This window comes from Notothenia coriiceps, unplaced genomic scaffold (genome assembly GCF_000735185.1).
Source record: "Notothenia coriiceps isolate Sejong01 unplaced genomic scaffold, NC01 NC01_scaffold00019001, whole genome shotgun sequence".
NCBI lineage: Eukaryota > Metazoa > Chordata > Actinopteri > Perciformes > Nototheniidae > Notothenia > Notothenia coriiceps.
This window is the reverse complement of record NW_011351702.1, coordinates 411,480-426,853: the sequence shown is the minus strand read 5'-3', so window position 1 is coordinate 426,853 and position 15,374 is coordinate 411,480. Positions and strand designations below refer to the sequence as shown.

Below are 15,374 nucleotides of genomic sequence, written 5' to 3'. Positions count from 1 at the left end.
TCTCTGGAGCCTCATCCTGTCGGCCTCAGTGCAGCTGGCGTACCACACTGTGATGCAGTATGTTAATAGGCTCTCGATGGTAGAGCGGTAGAAGGTCACCAGCAGCTTAGTGGCCAAGTTGTTCTTCCTGAGCACCCTCAGTAAGTGCAGACGCTGTTGGGCCTTCTTGATGACAGCTGTGGTGTTGTCCTTCCAGGAAAGGTTGTTGATGATGAGGACGCCGAAGAACTTGAAGGTGTGGACGTTCTCCACACACTCGCCGTTAATGTAGAGGGGAGCAAGGTCGGTAGTATTCCTCCTGAACGATGATCTCTTTGGTTTTCGTGGGGTTCAGTGCCAGGTTGTTCTCTGAACACCACGCTGAGAGCTTCAGTACCTCAAGCTAAGCCACACCACAGTGAGTATCTTGATGATACTATGATTTAAAAAACTTCATTCATGTGTGTATATAATTATTCTTAGTAAATATTTTTGATTGTAATATTTCTGCGCTTTTGTAAACTTCTGAATGCAAGACCTTTATTTGTAATGGAGTATTTTTACTCTATCATATTGTTAATTCTTTATTCATGCTGTACTTACAGATATCACTGATGTAAACAAAGACAACATCTAAAATCAACATAAACTTTACAGAATGGTTGAATAGTTTAATCTATAACAATATATACAAATATGTATAGGTGAAAATTGTTGGCAAAAATATTGCAAACCGTTCTCATTTAAAGTAAGGGTTAGGGTTAAGTAAAATACAAGATTTTGAAAAAGTTGAAATACCAAATTTATTTTCACAAATGACTGTACAATAGAAGAATATAGAAAAAAGCAGACAAACAGCATAGCATTGGTAATGTAGTAGAAAAAACCTGCAGTAAGGAGATGTTCTTAAGTGGAGGGAATGATTGTACATCAAAAAATAGAAACTTCCCACCCCAACACAGGACCGTTTGTATCGTCATCCATATTAGTGATCGGGAAATATTAACAATGTTTTGTCTGTATCACTTTCTGATCGTTGATCCAGTTCAAAAGTCTTTCTGAAGATCTAAAAGAACAGAAGAAGAAAATAATTACATGAAAGAACATACTTCATATAGAGACGCTTATTTAATCTAGGCAAAATAAAACTTACCACTCTTTTTAAGAAGTTCTCCTTTCCATGAGCGAGCCATCACATCCAGAAACTGATCAAAGCATTTCACATATTTCGCCAGGCTTGTTCTCTTGTAATCTGTCAAGAAAAGAAATCAGTGAGCTGCTAGTGAGGTTTTCACAAGGAGCTTTGAATGTCTCTTATTACACCTTATGACATTTCCGGGGAAAATGTTTTTTTGTTTTTTTAAATCAACTTTCTTAAATGAAAAGTCCTCAGTCGCCTCCCTCTGTGTGCTGGGAGAGCAAACTGTTTCTGATTACAGGGCAAATGTGTTCCTTTCCGTTTTTATTTTAATTAGTTTTCACTTTTGGACTTTACAATGATCTGTAGTTATTTCACACAAGTTGAAAACAATGCTTTGCAGCCACCACTGGTTTCTAATTCTAGAAAAGTATTATACTAATAATATTTGAGTGGCCTAATATTTATCTGTGCGGGAATAACACATTTGAACATAACTAATAGATATGCAAACATTTAAAAAAGCTGGGCAGCATTTAAAATGTTGATTTTAAACATTATATATATATATATTAAGCTGCGTTCTATTTGGTACAGTCCTAATGATAATCATTATAAAAAACATGTCATGGTTGATTTGACCCTTTAGCTTTATTTTGAACCAGGAAAAGCGAGCAAAATGACCCAGTGTTAGCCTGTAACTTAAAAAGGGATGGTCATTTGTGAAATCTACGATGAGTTATTTGAGAATCTCACCTCTGATCTTTCGACTCTCTGCTGCTTCCTTCTCGTTTTCCTTGTCATTTGTCTCCTCTGACTTCTCCTCCTCTTCGACTGTCCTGGGACGATCCAGCTCCTCACAGATCATACTAAAAAAAAAAATTAAAAAAAAGTTATGATATAAGCTCTGACGATTTTCAATCACTGCAACAACAAAGCATGGGACAGTTCACTATCACTAACCTGATGGTGGGCACAGCAAAAGGATCAAAGGTTTCCAACTCTTTGAGGTCGATGGGAACAGAGATGCGGCCTGGCCAGAGTTCAAAAGGCAAGAATTACATTAAGACTGTCATTAATAAACATGCCATCTACATTCAATCACATTAGATCTAGGCTTACCTGTTTTGGGATGGACACTGAAGGGGCTCTTCAGCAAATGGTTCACTCCTTTACTGACGTTCACATCGAGCCGGGGGTAACAATACTGCAGCATGATCTCTTTCTCAAAGTGTTGGCCCTTTTTGGAAGTGCCCTTTAGAAAGAAAGATTACATTGTTGTGACTTTTTACAACAACCTCTATGGTGGTCATATTTGAAAAAACTAATCAAAGTCACGTTGTAATATGAAGAGACTGTATGTAATAAAAACTTAGGATAAGAAATATAATGTGGTCATTTATTTCTCCACCTTAATGACTCTAGGGTTTATCAAACATAAAATAAGCTACTCCATTTGCATAGTCTTGTCCTTGTAGAACACTGATCAAAACATTTTAAATCATTGTGCTTTCGTGTGTAATTCATTCTAAGAAATGTCTCGTCTTCAATATGGCCCCTGAGTCCCTTTTACATTGATAGATTATGAGTTTAGTGACTAGTGAGGAGTATTACCTGTTTCCGTTTGGCTTGGTCCTCCAACAGCATCCAACGGTTCTCCGGTTTCTTCTCGTTCTGAAAGGCCTGCTGTAACTGTTTTCTTACATGTAAATGCTTGAGTTAAGGTCAGGTAAAGTTATTTTCATAGTGTGTTGAACAAGAAGAGATCATACTCTCATGTTTGAATCACATTCGATTTGAGAGAAATAAAATGTGGTGTTTTCCATCAGCTATTGGCTCTACTGCATGTTCTGAAAAGGATATCTTCAGGTGTGAGTGCCAGCACTTTGTCCACAGATTCCTTACGACCCAGTATGTCCTGGTCCTGTAGTGCGTACAGGGGGAAGTATCGCTCCACCACCACCAAAGACTCTCTGCGGAAATCACAGGTAGAGACTTTCAAACAGCTGAAGCAACAACATCAGTCAGAGGCAACAACCTCAATAACAGTTGGTGTAATTATACACAAAAAACGCAACAGAAAAACTGTTACAGCCTCAAATTGACTTTACTGATAAAAGGATTGGCTTCTTACCTGATAAAGGGATGAATTGGATCTGAGAGCACTACTTTCTTCATCGTCTCATCACCTCCCTATAAAGACAGCAGTGAATAGAGCACACAATCTTGTGTTATTGACCCCCATGCCGATGCAAATATTTCAGAGATATGAGGGCGTGAAAGAGACAGACAGATACACTAAACCCAACTGCTCATAAATAAATCTGTCTTATTTATCTTATTAAAAGCCTAAAAATACTGTTACCTTAACCAGGCTGAGGTATTCAGCCACTGCGGAGCGTGCTGCTACCGAGAGCTTCCTGGCCGCTTCATCACACACCCAGCAATGCACTCCTCTTCTGCCAGAATAAACCCACAGCAGATGCTGGAAACCAAAGTCATCTAGAAGATCACATACATCAAAAAGTGTTAAGACACCTGTTCTGCAGAAAATAGAAAATGACACAAGACAAAATGAATGACAAACAAACCTCGAAGAGCTCTATCCAGGACGCGAATGGCGATGGTCATCAGGGTCCAACACTTGGGGCAAATCTCTGCAGCACTAAAAGGAGAGTTTGTGTTATCTCAGTTAGGGCTGTGCAATTATTCATATTTTAAAATCGCAATTACGATCTTGGCCTGCCTTAATTACGAAAACAACATAATCGAAAAAAACGATTATTTTGCTTTGCTAGGTTGTGACAGTGCACTGCAACATATTCGATCTAATTTATTTGTATTTATCATATTAATATATGTTTAGTACATTGTGGAAGTGCGCTCCAAAATATTTGTTGATCTTGTTTATTGGTATTCATTATTATTTATCTAAATGTATAATTTATTTTAGTATTGGTTTTTCAGTTGAATTATATATTCAGGGTAATCAACAGTTAAAAACATACTGTTCAAATTATTATTTGTATTTGTTTTAAAGTTCAATAAATTGATGTTTTCAAAGTCAATGAATAATCGTATTTAATAATCGTGATATCAATTATTGACCAAAATAATCGTGATTATGATTTTTGCCATAATCGAGCAGCCCTAATCTCAGTTATGTAACAGTCAAGATTTAATCATTTTAACAAATTAACCACAGAATCAATTTACCTGCAACAGCTTCTGACATCATCATAATCAGTCATATCGATATCAAACACCAGCTCCTTCTCCAGGGCCTGGAAGGTTCCTGACTTCACTGTGTTGTGCTGATTGGGCTGTGGACGAAACATAATCAACTTTATCCATAACATATCTGCAGGGGCACAAAAAACTAAGAATGCAAAAGAAGATAAATGCATTCTCACCCTGTGACTGTATATGGCCCCAATGTCGATCTTGTAAGGGTTCATCTTCTGTATCTCCTTCTCCAGCTCGTTCTGCGTGGTGAAGGACTGGTAGCGGACATAGATGTCATCTTTGAGCGTGAAGGAGAACTCTCGATTCTGAAAGTAGTTCTTCTGCACTGAAGTTGTAGAAGAAAAACAATATATTAGTCCTGTATAGTCAGTGGTTCCCAACCTTTTTTGTCAGACATACGTAGGTCAGGTGAACTCATGTGTCAAACTACCTGGGAGATTCCAAATATGTAGATTTAAATCAACTTAAAACCAGATTTAATTTAACTATAAAAGATAGAAAGTGGAAATACAGTAACAGTATTTACCATGTAACAAAAACACTCTCATACAACTATAATTTATTTGTACTTTGGAAAAGCACGTGCTGGTAGTGTAATACCTGTTTATCCATTACTTTTAGGTATTATTTTTGAACCATTTATCCTATATTTCCTTTAGCTAACTAATTCAATTGTTTGGACACTTGGAAACATTTTGTATTATGTGACACTTTCAGTCACATATTGTTCAGTTGTTATAGTAGCTGATTTATGTATTTTTTTAATAAAATTTATTTCTCAGATGAGATGAGCTACTACACTGTTTTTGTATGTACCCATAGAAAACTGCAGAAGCACACATGTGAGTACGCCATGTTGGGAATCATTGCCTCTTTTTCACATTTCAATTGCAACTGTTCTGATCTATAATTATCTTCTTGACTTTGCCTATATTTGTACTCTTACTGTGTTTATTGTAGCAGTCAAAAACATTTGTAGTTATTCAAATACTACTTTCCAATAAATATTATTCTCATTGTTGTGTTGTTTGCTCCTTGACTTTGCAATAGGAGGGAATAAGCACACCATGCCGAACAAACAATATGCTTCATAATGTCATCAAAACCTGCCACTGAGCTCTCTAATTTAGCAAATAACAAAACATAAGTTAACAACATAATGAATTCATCTTGCTAATGTTATGTATTGCTAGCTTTCAGCGGGCTGTCTAATGACGACACTCACCTCCTCCATAGTTCAGCCAGCGGTAATACTGTGAGAAGGGGAACAGCCGTCGGTAGTACAGCGGCAATATGTCCGGCAGACAGGCCGAGTCATAATCTGAGGCCGGCATTACCTGACAGTGCAGTAACAGAATCGTTACAGTTGTAAAAATATGTTAAATTAACAGAAAGAAGCTAGCTTGCGGCCGCTACAGACTGACAGTTCAGTGTGTTGTTTTACACTGAGAGTAGCGCGGGAAAAGACTCAAGGAAGGGAGAGGGAGAGAGCCAATGAGAACATTATTACACAATGACGTCATCAAAAGCGGAAATAGTTTTTAAATGTTTTTTTTATTTGCAGCATCAAATATACTACCAAGGGAATGTAATGTCAAATGGATATGAGTAAATTGTATGTAAATACTTGCCGCGCTATAAAAGATTATATCTGACTTTTTCAAAGCTTTATTTAACCTTGTAATGTGTGTCCTACAACGGAAGTGAAGGCGGAAGTGTCAACGTTCTGAGAGAGCATTATGGGATGGGTAGGCATTTGCATAGATATCTATGGGCATTTGACTCTACTGCAAGTCCTTTTTTATTTTTGTTTTGTTTTACCCATCAACCAATAAAAACGTAATTTCACTATTGGCTGAGTATTTGTGTATATATGTGTGTCACAAATAATATCCCTTGCAATGTAGTAATTTATATACTACACCTCTAGAGGGCAGTACCGTTTAAGGACAAATATTATAATACCCCATTCAAGGGATTGTGGGGGTCCTTTTCCTCATGGACTGAAAAATGATCAGTTGCTCTTTGGACTGTGGGCTGTGCATTACCGTATATATGATTTACGATCTAATTGTATTCATTTCGTCTCATCTATAGCTTCACTCTGTTGTCATTAAACCTCTCTATAATTGCCATGCACTGGCTCTGTCATTTTGCCTTTATTACACACAACATGGATATTTGATAGAATGTAAATGGAAAGACCTTTTACACACAAACACTTGTATGTACAGTGCAGCTGCCATTTAAACATGCCTCACTTACAACTTAACTTGCAGTATGTGAAATGTAACTATGAAAACGTTAAGAAACAAAATAAATGTATTAACTTTTGCACATCAATATTTTTTGTGCACACCTTTCCAACCACGACCCGTCCATTCCTCTGCACTCCATTGAATCCAGTTGTTTCAGAAAGGTTGACGTTGACAGTGAGTATTACCTTTCACCGTTGCAATTATCCAACTGTTATCATAGTATGCTACGGTATGGGAAAAACCTGTGAAGTTGATTAATGGTAATGAACTTCTGTCTCTTTGCAGCATCACTGAACTGTGCCACATTCAGGAGCAATTTATAGACAAGCATGCCAATACATTTCCACTTGATGATTGGACTTGTGTTTATGGTAATATTTTTTAGTCATATCCTGATTTACATAATGAAAAAGCTCTCAACCGCATCTTACTTGAATTATGCTAATTGTTTTTGCTGAAGGCCACAGGGGATGTGGTTAGTCCTTTCTTAGAAATGATTTGAAATGGATTTGGGATTAACAATGTCTGTTTCTACTGACGCTACAGCTGAATGTCAACAAGTTTGGTGCAAATAAATGCGCATTACATAAAGTAGCTGCTACCCTAAAATATAACTTTACTTCAGCTTTTCTGTGGCTGATCATGCAAGTATGTAAGCGGACATCTCATAATGAGAACTTATTGCAGTGGTGAAGGAATTGATCAGATTTTAAAGGTCCCATGTCATGCTTTAACGGTTATTACCCGTCCCCTTGTGTTATGAAGGTTTTTATGCATGTAAACGGTCTGCAGAGTCAAAAACCATCAAAGTACACCCTGTAGCGAGTAAAACTCTAACACAGTCTATGCTGCCCCAAAACGCCTCGTTGGAGATTTCTCATTTTCCATTGTTTACTTCCTGGGTACTGTGACGTGTGAATACCCAGAGGCCACACCCTCTGCCAGTCTTTCACGAAACAGAGCTTCACAAACCTTTCAGCGATTCACGCCGGATATGTACAGCGTAGGGCTGAAGAACGATGCTGTTCCTCCTTTGTTTGGACCAGCGGGAGATTCGGGTATACACAACCTGTAAGTATTGATTGTTGTTTGTGTATTTATGATGTTTAAAACACACAAGGTATGTTTAAATGGGTAAACGTTTTTCGGGCTGCTAAGTTGGGATCGCGGAGAAATGCTCTCCGCAGACCATGCTCATAGCGTTATAAACCTTTTTCTTACTCAATATCAAGCAACACTTACCGTTTTTACTTCGGCTGTGAGTGTTTGTGTGTGCTCAGGGTGAGTTTAGCTTGTTCTCGCTGTATCGCCGACCCGGAAGCCTGTCCGCTCCTCGCAGCAGATCGCAGCAACGAGCCTCGCAATGTCTCGACCAATCAGAGCACACTGGGCTCACAGGGAGGGGGGGTCAGGAGCTCCAACAAGCCATTTAGGACAGAGAGTGAATACCGGTGAATACACATACTTTACAGAGATGCTGTATGAGAAACCAACGTGAGTTTGGAACATTGCACAGTGTAAATCTATTCTAGTATACCTCAACAATGGAATTATGATCAGTAGAAATGGGCATGACATGGGCCCTTTAACTAAAAATATGTTAGAAGAGGTCAGTGGGCACAGTGTAAGCTTGGACAAACAACTTTAAACAAAGCCTACCCAAGGTGCCAATTGTCGTTTAAACAACTCAACCAGAGCCACATTAGCATCAAAATAAAAGGTGTTTAAAAATAATTTCCAAAAATTCTATAAACACTCAAACACAACATATCCAAACAACACAACTCAAATTAATATATTGTTTTAATCAAGAATTGTAAAATAGGAAATGACAACAAAAAAACAGCAATCACTATGAACTAGTTCAAGCTGTATTTAGTAACAGGGACAGTATGTGCCATCAAAGGCAGGCAAGCACATGAAGGCATGCATGGTATTCTATTCTCAAGAGGTCTATAGTATTCCGTTTTAAGAAGCAATGCTTTGAAATACCACCAGGGGTCACTATTGCTACAGTTTAAAAATAAAAAATGTACACTTGTTTCACTTTTCAATAACCATGTTTCTATAACATTTAATGATTTAGATCCTTATGACGAAAATAAATGTCCCATACATGGTCTAATCTCGTGTTATTTCATTGTTTTCTAAAGCAAGTTTTAAAATCCTGATGTATTTGATGCATTTACATTCTCCCTCAATAGCTCTCTAAATTTTGATGGAATCAAAAGGCACAGATACTAGCACATAGTTACCATATTGTGTTTCAGTAATGACTTTAACTGTGTTGTTTGCATAGTTGTTCAACAAGTCAGTTAAGGAACCAGGCAACCACTTCCTCTCCCTCACATGTCCTCTCTACTCTTTGGATTAACCACATTCACACACTCAAGCATTCAACCTACTCCAAATAGCAGTACTTTGTGTGTTTTTGATAGATTATCAGTTGAAAAATTGTCCTGCTTTGAAATGAATGTGGTCTCTGTTAATCAGTTATGGGTGATATGGTCACATGATTTGAACACTGGCTTCCTTGTTTTCAGTGGGAAGTTTTGGTGTTAATGTGACATGAACGTAATGAATTTCCATACTGGATATATGCTGCTTTCATTTTCCCACCCTAAAAGCAAAAACATATTTATATTACTGTTTTTATTCAAATGTAATGAATTTTAAACATATTCTGGCATATTAAACAAAAGCCATATTACCATCATATCATCCGGCTCTTTACTTAGAAAACCCAGCTAACAAATTGTGTAAAACCTGCAAATTTGAATGTGAAAGCTGATACAAGTGTCTTGTGGTTTCTTTCAACTAATCATAACCTGTACAATAACTGTGACTATTGTTAACCATTGTGAGATTAAAACATCATAAAACTACCCTTTGTTAAATGAATACAGAGCTAAAACGAAACATCTGTTCAGCACCTGTAAAGGCATAGTTTCTGCTTCAGAAAGCTGGGTGGGATCATTGTAAGTGAAACCCTTCCCTTTTGTATGTCATTCACATTGAAATAGCTTCCTCATCTTGATGGCACTCCCCTTACTGACCCGGGTTGTGTGCAAAAGGAAGTCAACTGACGTGTACTGTAGGATTCTTATCAGTGACGGTACAGATTAACAGCAGACGGAAATATACAAAATCTTGTTCGACATTGAAAGGAGACCATCCTGTCCGTTTTCTACAAGAGCAGAGGCAACAAACAGAAACTCTAAACAGAAAGTTCACGCGCTACAGGAGGCAAGTTTGGACACGTTTTGTTTCCTGGGACGTCTGTTTACTCTGAGGATCTGCCTGAGGAAGTCTGTCATTGTGAGAGCTTTTATAAGTTTGTTTGAGGACTTGTTAGTTGTAGGTAAACTTCAAGTGTGTCAAGTTTCACACTGGACACTCAGGACTCTCAGGACACTCAGCATTGTCACTCTCTCACCACTAGAGGGCCCTGTATGACAATTTACAGGAAGTATAGTTATTGCTCTAATATCTAAAGAAGAAATTATGATTCAATTGGCCAATAATTAAGTCTTTCTTGTTTTATTACATAGGTGTGTTTTTTGTTTGTGTTTCATATCAATTAGGTCTAAAGGTAGGATAATGCCCTTCAAATTACAAGAGCTAATATAATTATATTGTAGACAGAAAACACAGCAATACACTTTCAATTAACAAGTCATACAATTGTTTTAAAAACGGATACAAGTGCGTAAAAATTTGTATCACTAATTATTGACAAGGTGTTGCCAACCTGATCCGGTGACGTGAACAAGGAAGCTGCACCCAGGTAAATAAAACCTGTCTGTCTGCTCTTTGTTAGGAACACCTTTGACTTGCAAAGTGTAAAGAAAGAGTATAGTGTTGTGCTGTTAGAGAGCCGATGAGTGTTCAGGACTCAACTTCAGGGGTAGCAACATGCTGAAAAAACTCTTTCAAGTCCTGTGCTTCTTTGCTTTTTTCACTCTGGCATGTTTTGTGGTGCTTCTATACTTTAGAAACGACAGCACTTTAACTCAGTTTAGACAATCGGACGATAAAGTAAAGGTGAACAAGACAGTTCCTCAATGGACCAAAGAACCAAAGAATGGATCCCTTAATCTCACCAAAGAAAAGACAGTGATGGCACCCACTCCAAGGAAGGGTTTGGAACCTTGCCCTGACACCCCCCCGCATCTTGTGGGTCCCCTCTTGGTGGAGTTTAATACCAAAAGATCCTTGGATGATATCAGAAAGGAGATGGGTCCCGTTCTGAAGGAGGGAGGACGATACAAGCCTCCAGACTGCATCGCCCTGCAGAAGGTATGAGAATAAATGCAGAGACAAATGAACACATATTGGATCAGTTTTCTGTATTATTAGATACATGGAATCTATTTTCAAAGAAAGAGGTGTCAAAACTTAATTGAAGTTTGTAATATACATCATATTTATGTGAGAATTCTGACTAAATCACCAACTTTTATGTCCTTTCACTAAGGTGATGGCTTTCATTTTGTATTAAGTATTTTCTTGTTGTGTTAATGTGCTAAAATATATTTATTTTTAAGCGTCACTTTAACTAGACCTATAGTTGTTTAGAATCAAGTAACTGTTTACCTGTTATTTTTTTATTTGTATTTTCTCTTTTTTTTTATAAATATAAAAAATCATAATGAGATCAAAAGTAAAACAATACACAAATGGGCTTCCTATAGCAAACTCACTGCATTAAGCTGCATGATGTAAAATATGGTCAGAATCTAATCATGAAATGCTCAAAAAATGAACAAAGATTATAAACTGAATGCATAGAAGTAACCGTTTTGATGTTAGTTAAGTATAGTGTAAATGTCTCCTGAAATGAGCATGCTAGCCATCATGAGAGAATAAAGAAGAGCTGCCCCTTCTGAGGACTTTTCACAGTTTCATGATTGTGTATTGTATTAATCCATGGTGGGAAAAATTAGTGTAGCAACTCAAAATGAAGCAGATCAAACCCTTGGTACACATCTGTCATGTCAGTTGGTGCCGCCAGCTCGACGTATAAATCTGAACTTCTGCCACGTAGAGCAGGATGTACGAGTATGCTGTATGTTTTCACAGTAACCAGTTTAGCAGATTTTACAGACAATTCTAAGTTTAAAGGTCACCTATGCAAAATCCTCTTCTCCATGTCTATTCTACATCAACATGTGTCCCCTCTGTGAAAAGAGACTTTGAAAATGTCAGGAACAAAGATTCTCTCTCTTTTTGTTCTGATCCATTTCTATAAAAACCTGTCAGCTGATCAGATTTTGGCCACTTTGTGATGTCATAACGATGTGTTGTCTTGTGTAACCATTAGCCCAATCACCAACAAGGTAACCCCCCCCCCACCTTATCACCTGAATCTCCTCCTAGAGCACCATTGTGTTTTTGTTAACCAAATGTCTCTCAGAGGGGCGTGGGGAGGCGCTCCTTATTTTCATCTAAAGTAACAGACAGAGAATCAGCACTTTTGAAACAGGGCTGAAACAGAGGGGATTATGGGTAATGCTGCAATGATCTGTTTGGTATTTCGAGCACTCCAGAGACATGTTTTGTATATATCCGAGATCTTTAATATATTCATGGACAACAGTATAATAGGGGACTTTAAGATAAGATTTATATTTATATTAATGCAAACTTCCTTATTTCACTTGTGTAGGTGGCCATCATCATTGCATTCAGAAATCGGCACGAGCACCTGAAGCACTGGCTGTTTTATCTCCATCCCATACTGATACGACAGCAGTTGGACTACACAGTGTATGTTATCAACCAGGACGGAGAGGGAGTGTTCAACCGGGCTAAACTGATGAATGTCGGCTATGTGGAAGCGCTGAAGGAATATGATTATGATTGCTTTGTCTTCTCTGACATAGATTTGGTTCCCATCGATGACCGTAACCTCTATAGATGTTTTGAAAATCCACGACACTTGGCCGTAGCTATGGACAAGTTTAATTTCAGGTTACCCTACAACACCTTCTTTGGCGGTGTTTCTTCATTGTCCAAGAAGCAATACTTGAAGATCAATGGCTTCCCAAACACCTACTGGGGCTGGGGGGGTGAGGACGATGACATCTACAAGAGAATTGACTTCCGTGGGATGTCCATCTCTCGACCGGACTCTGTGTTGGGAAAGTACAGGATGATCAAACATCAGAGAGACTTGCACAATGAGGTTAATCCAAAGAATCCGGGTAAACTGAGCCAAACTCTTAGAAACATGGATAAAGATGGGCTTAATACCCTCAAATACACAGTCAAGGAGATTGTGAAGGATCTTCTGTACACATTTATCACTGTGGATATTGACGCCCCACCAAGCTAAAGGAAGGAGGAACCTGCGAAACTGGAAATGCTGTTGACTTCAGAAATGTGCTATTGTGTGTGTGTGTGTGTGTGTGTGTGTGTGTGTGTGTGTGTGTGTGTGTGTACAATTTGCGTATGACAATCGTACTTTGAACAGAAAAATGTGAAGGTAACAACATGCAATAGCCAGCATTGTTAAATGGCATACTGACAGTGGATTAAACTTTAAATTAAAGTAAATCGTTTTTTTAAGAAGTGTTGGACACAATATTACTATTTTATATACTTAATGGAGTATTTGGTATTGATGTTACAATGTGCTCAATCATAATAGTTTACAAATGGTATCAGAATATAATTGTTATCGTCTTTTATCAGGTAAAATACAGTTTATCATATACTTCCTCTTGCACAAAGTAATGATAAAATAACCCACATTATACGTAACATTACTAATACTAAGTAAATAAAATGATCATGATATTGTTCGGTAAGAGTAAAAAACGATTAACTTAACTTTAACTTACTACCAATATGACCTTTATTAATGATGTCCACTGTCACCTATTATGTCTGTGTTGGCAAATGATCGGGTGAAGGGTCTTTTATTCATCATTCAACACAATACTTTGTAAATGGGATGATTTTGTACTGAGACATTTGTTTTAATCAAACCATTTATTGTTTTTGTACTTCAGTTTGCTGTGTAGTTGCATCCTGTGAATACTTGAAAGTGTGATGAAATCAACAATGGGTAAATACATGTTATAGTGGTGGGGATGAACAGATTGATTTATCTTTATATTGGAAAGATGGGTTTACTGCTTTTTATGTATGGCCTTTTGCATGTGATGAATGTGCCTTTGTCTTGTGAACTCTAGCAATGTTTTGGAAACTTTTATAAAGATTTTAAAAACAACTGTGAGGACATTTGTGGCCACTGAGCTTGCTTGTGAACATACATTGAGCTTGCAAGCCTAAAGTTATTAAACCCTGTTTCCTTATTTTCAGCAGGCATAGCATCATTCTTAAAAGAGAACAATTCGTCCAACTAACAATTTACAAATTCCTACGTGTCACTTTTCTTCTTTTTTTTTCGGGTTCATGTAATTGTAAAGCTTCTTTTGTAATTGTGTAAGATCATATCCAGTAGCTTGCATGAGAAACACTGCTGTAGCCAAAGGGGAATCAACAGAGTAAATTATAAGCAAACACCCTTACAGCAATTTTAAAAAGCATACTGTTCAAAGTGTGTAGTTTTTCCGCAGTTAATTATGGTTTTCTTTTAGATAACTGAGACTTTGATATAACTTGTTTTGAGATTAAATACATCAAAGTCACTCTTTGTGAAAAATTAAAATTACCCCACGATGAACTGAAACATTGGGTTCATTTCAGTCTCTAGCAAGTTTGATCAAAATTTTCCTTTAAATTGTTGTTTATCCAATTTTGAAATGCTCTTTGAATTCATAGCATGCCTAATTATTAAATAGTTTTCCTAATCTTAGCCCATTTTAAACGCAGAGCAGGCAGAGGGACATTTTTCTGAGGAATGCAGTTTTTGGCGAGTGATGTAAGAGAAAAAGGGCGAGGCAGTGAACTTTAACAATAGGTGTTTGCTTTAGCCATGTGACCCACACTATGTTTCAGTTCTGGCCCTCCAAGGAAAGACATTTCGGCCCCAGTGAGAGAAGTTAAGTATTCATCTCTTCAGCCTAAAGAGCTGGAGTGACCTGTTTGAAACGTTGATATACTTCATATTGAAGGGCAGATGCAAGACGTACACTGAATAAACATAATCGTTGACTTTAATTAAATGTATTATGTCAACACGTAATTGTGTTAGGTTAGCTGAATCAATAATATAAAGTTGAACCTATTTTTTTATTTAAACTTAATATTGTTGGTTTCAACTAAGCTAATGCAATTATGTGAAATGTGTTGACAATATATATTTAATGAAAGGTGCAGCACACACTTTGGAGGGCATGCACACTTGTGATGATGTTCATTATGTTGAGCTGTTTATAATAACATTCACATTTTCACTAAGGGAATTCATTTGGATTGTCAGGTTATGTAGCAGTTGTGTGGTTCGCAAGGGTTTCAGCTAAAATGAAATGAAAGTTCAATATTTAGTTCTAAAACAAAGCCATTGTCCTGTGTATCAAACCATTATCTAATTCCCCTGACCTTAAAACTCCTGTCATCATTCATCTTGTTACTCATAATCAAATTGTTATTTTTGGTACCATGGGCGTAATTTCCACTGGGGACAGGGGGGACATGTCCCCCCCACTTTTCAAAATCCCGTTTGTGTCCCCCCCACTTTTCAAATGTGTTTTTGTGATCATCGTCACGGAGGAGCGTCTGTGTGTGTGTGTGTGTGGCAGGAGCGCATTTTGTGTGTGAGAGAGAGACAGAGAGAGACAGAG

At 37.5% G+C, this 15,374-nt stretch overlaps 2 protein-coding genes across 2 annotated transcripts; one reads left to right on the top strand and one right to left on the bottom strand.

Moving 5' to 3' along the window:
- Window positions 1-768: 768 nt before the first annotated feature.
- prim1 (DNA primase subunit 1) lies at window positions 769-5,837 on the bottom strand. The gene is made up of 13 exons (XM_010778380.1): window positions 5,589-5,837; window positions 4,531-4,688; window positions 4,334-4,440; window positions 3,709-3,782; window positions 3,483-3,619; window positions 3,252-3,310; window positions 2,981-3,090; window positions 2,732-2,823; window positions 2,240-2,372; window positions 2,081-2,150; window positions 1,874-1,986; window positions 1,133-1,231; window positions 769-1,045 (listed from the first exon to the last, which is right to left on the bottom strand). The coding sequence occupies exons 1-13, from the start codon at window positions 5,695-5,697 to the stop codon at window positions 1,026-1,028; spliced, it is 1,281 nt and encodes a 426-aa protein (XP_010776682.1). The 5' UTR covers window positions 5,698-5,837; the 3' UTR covers window positions 769-1,025.
- Window positions 5,838-9,635: 3,798 nt separating this feature from the next.
- Window positions 9,636-14,013, top strand: b4galt1l (DP-Gal:betaGlcNAc beta 1,4- galactosyltransferase, polypeptide 1, like). Its single transcript, XM_010778379.1, has 2 exons — window positions 9,636-10,920; window positions 12,290-14,013. The coding sequence occupies exons 1-2, from the start codon at window positions 10,537-10,539 to the stop codon at window positions 12,956-12,958; spliced, it is 1,053 nt and encodes a 350-aa protein (XP_010776681.1). The 5' UTR covers window positions 9,636-10,536; the 3' UTR covers window positions 12,959-14,013.
- The last annotated feature ends 1,361 nt before the right edge of the window (window positions 14,014-15,374 follow it).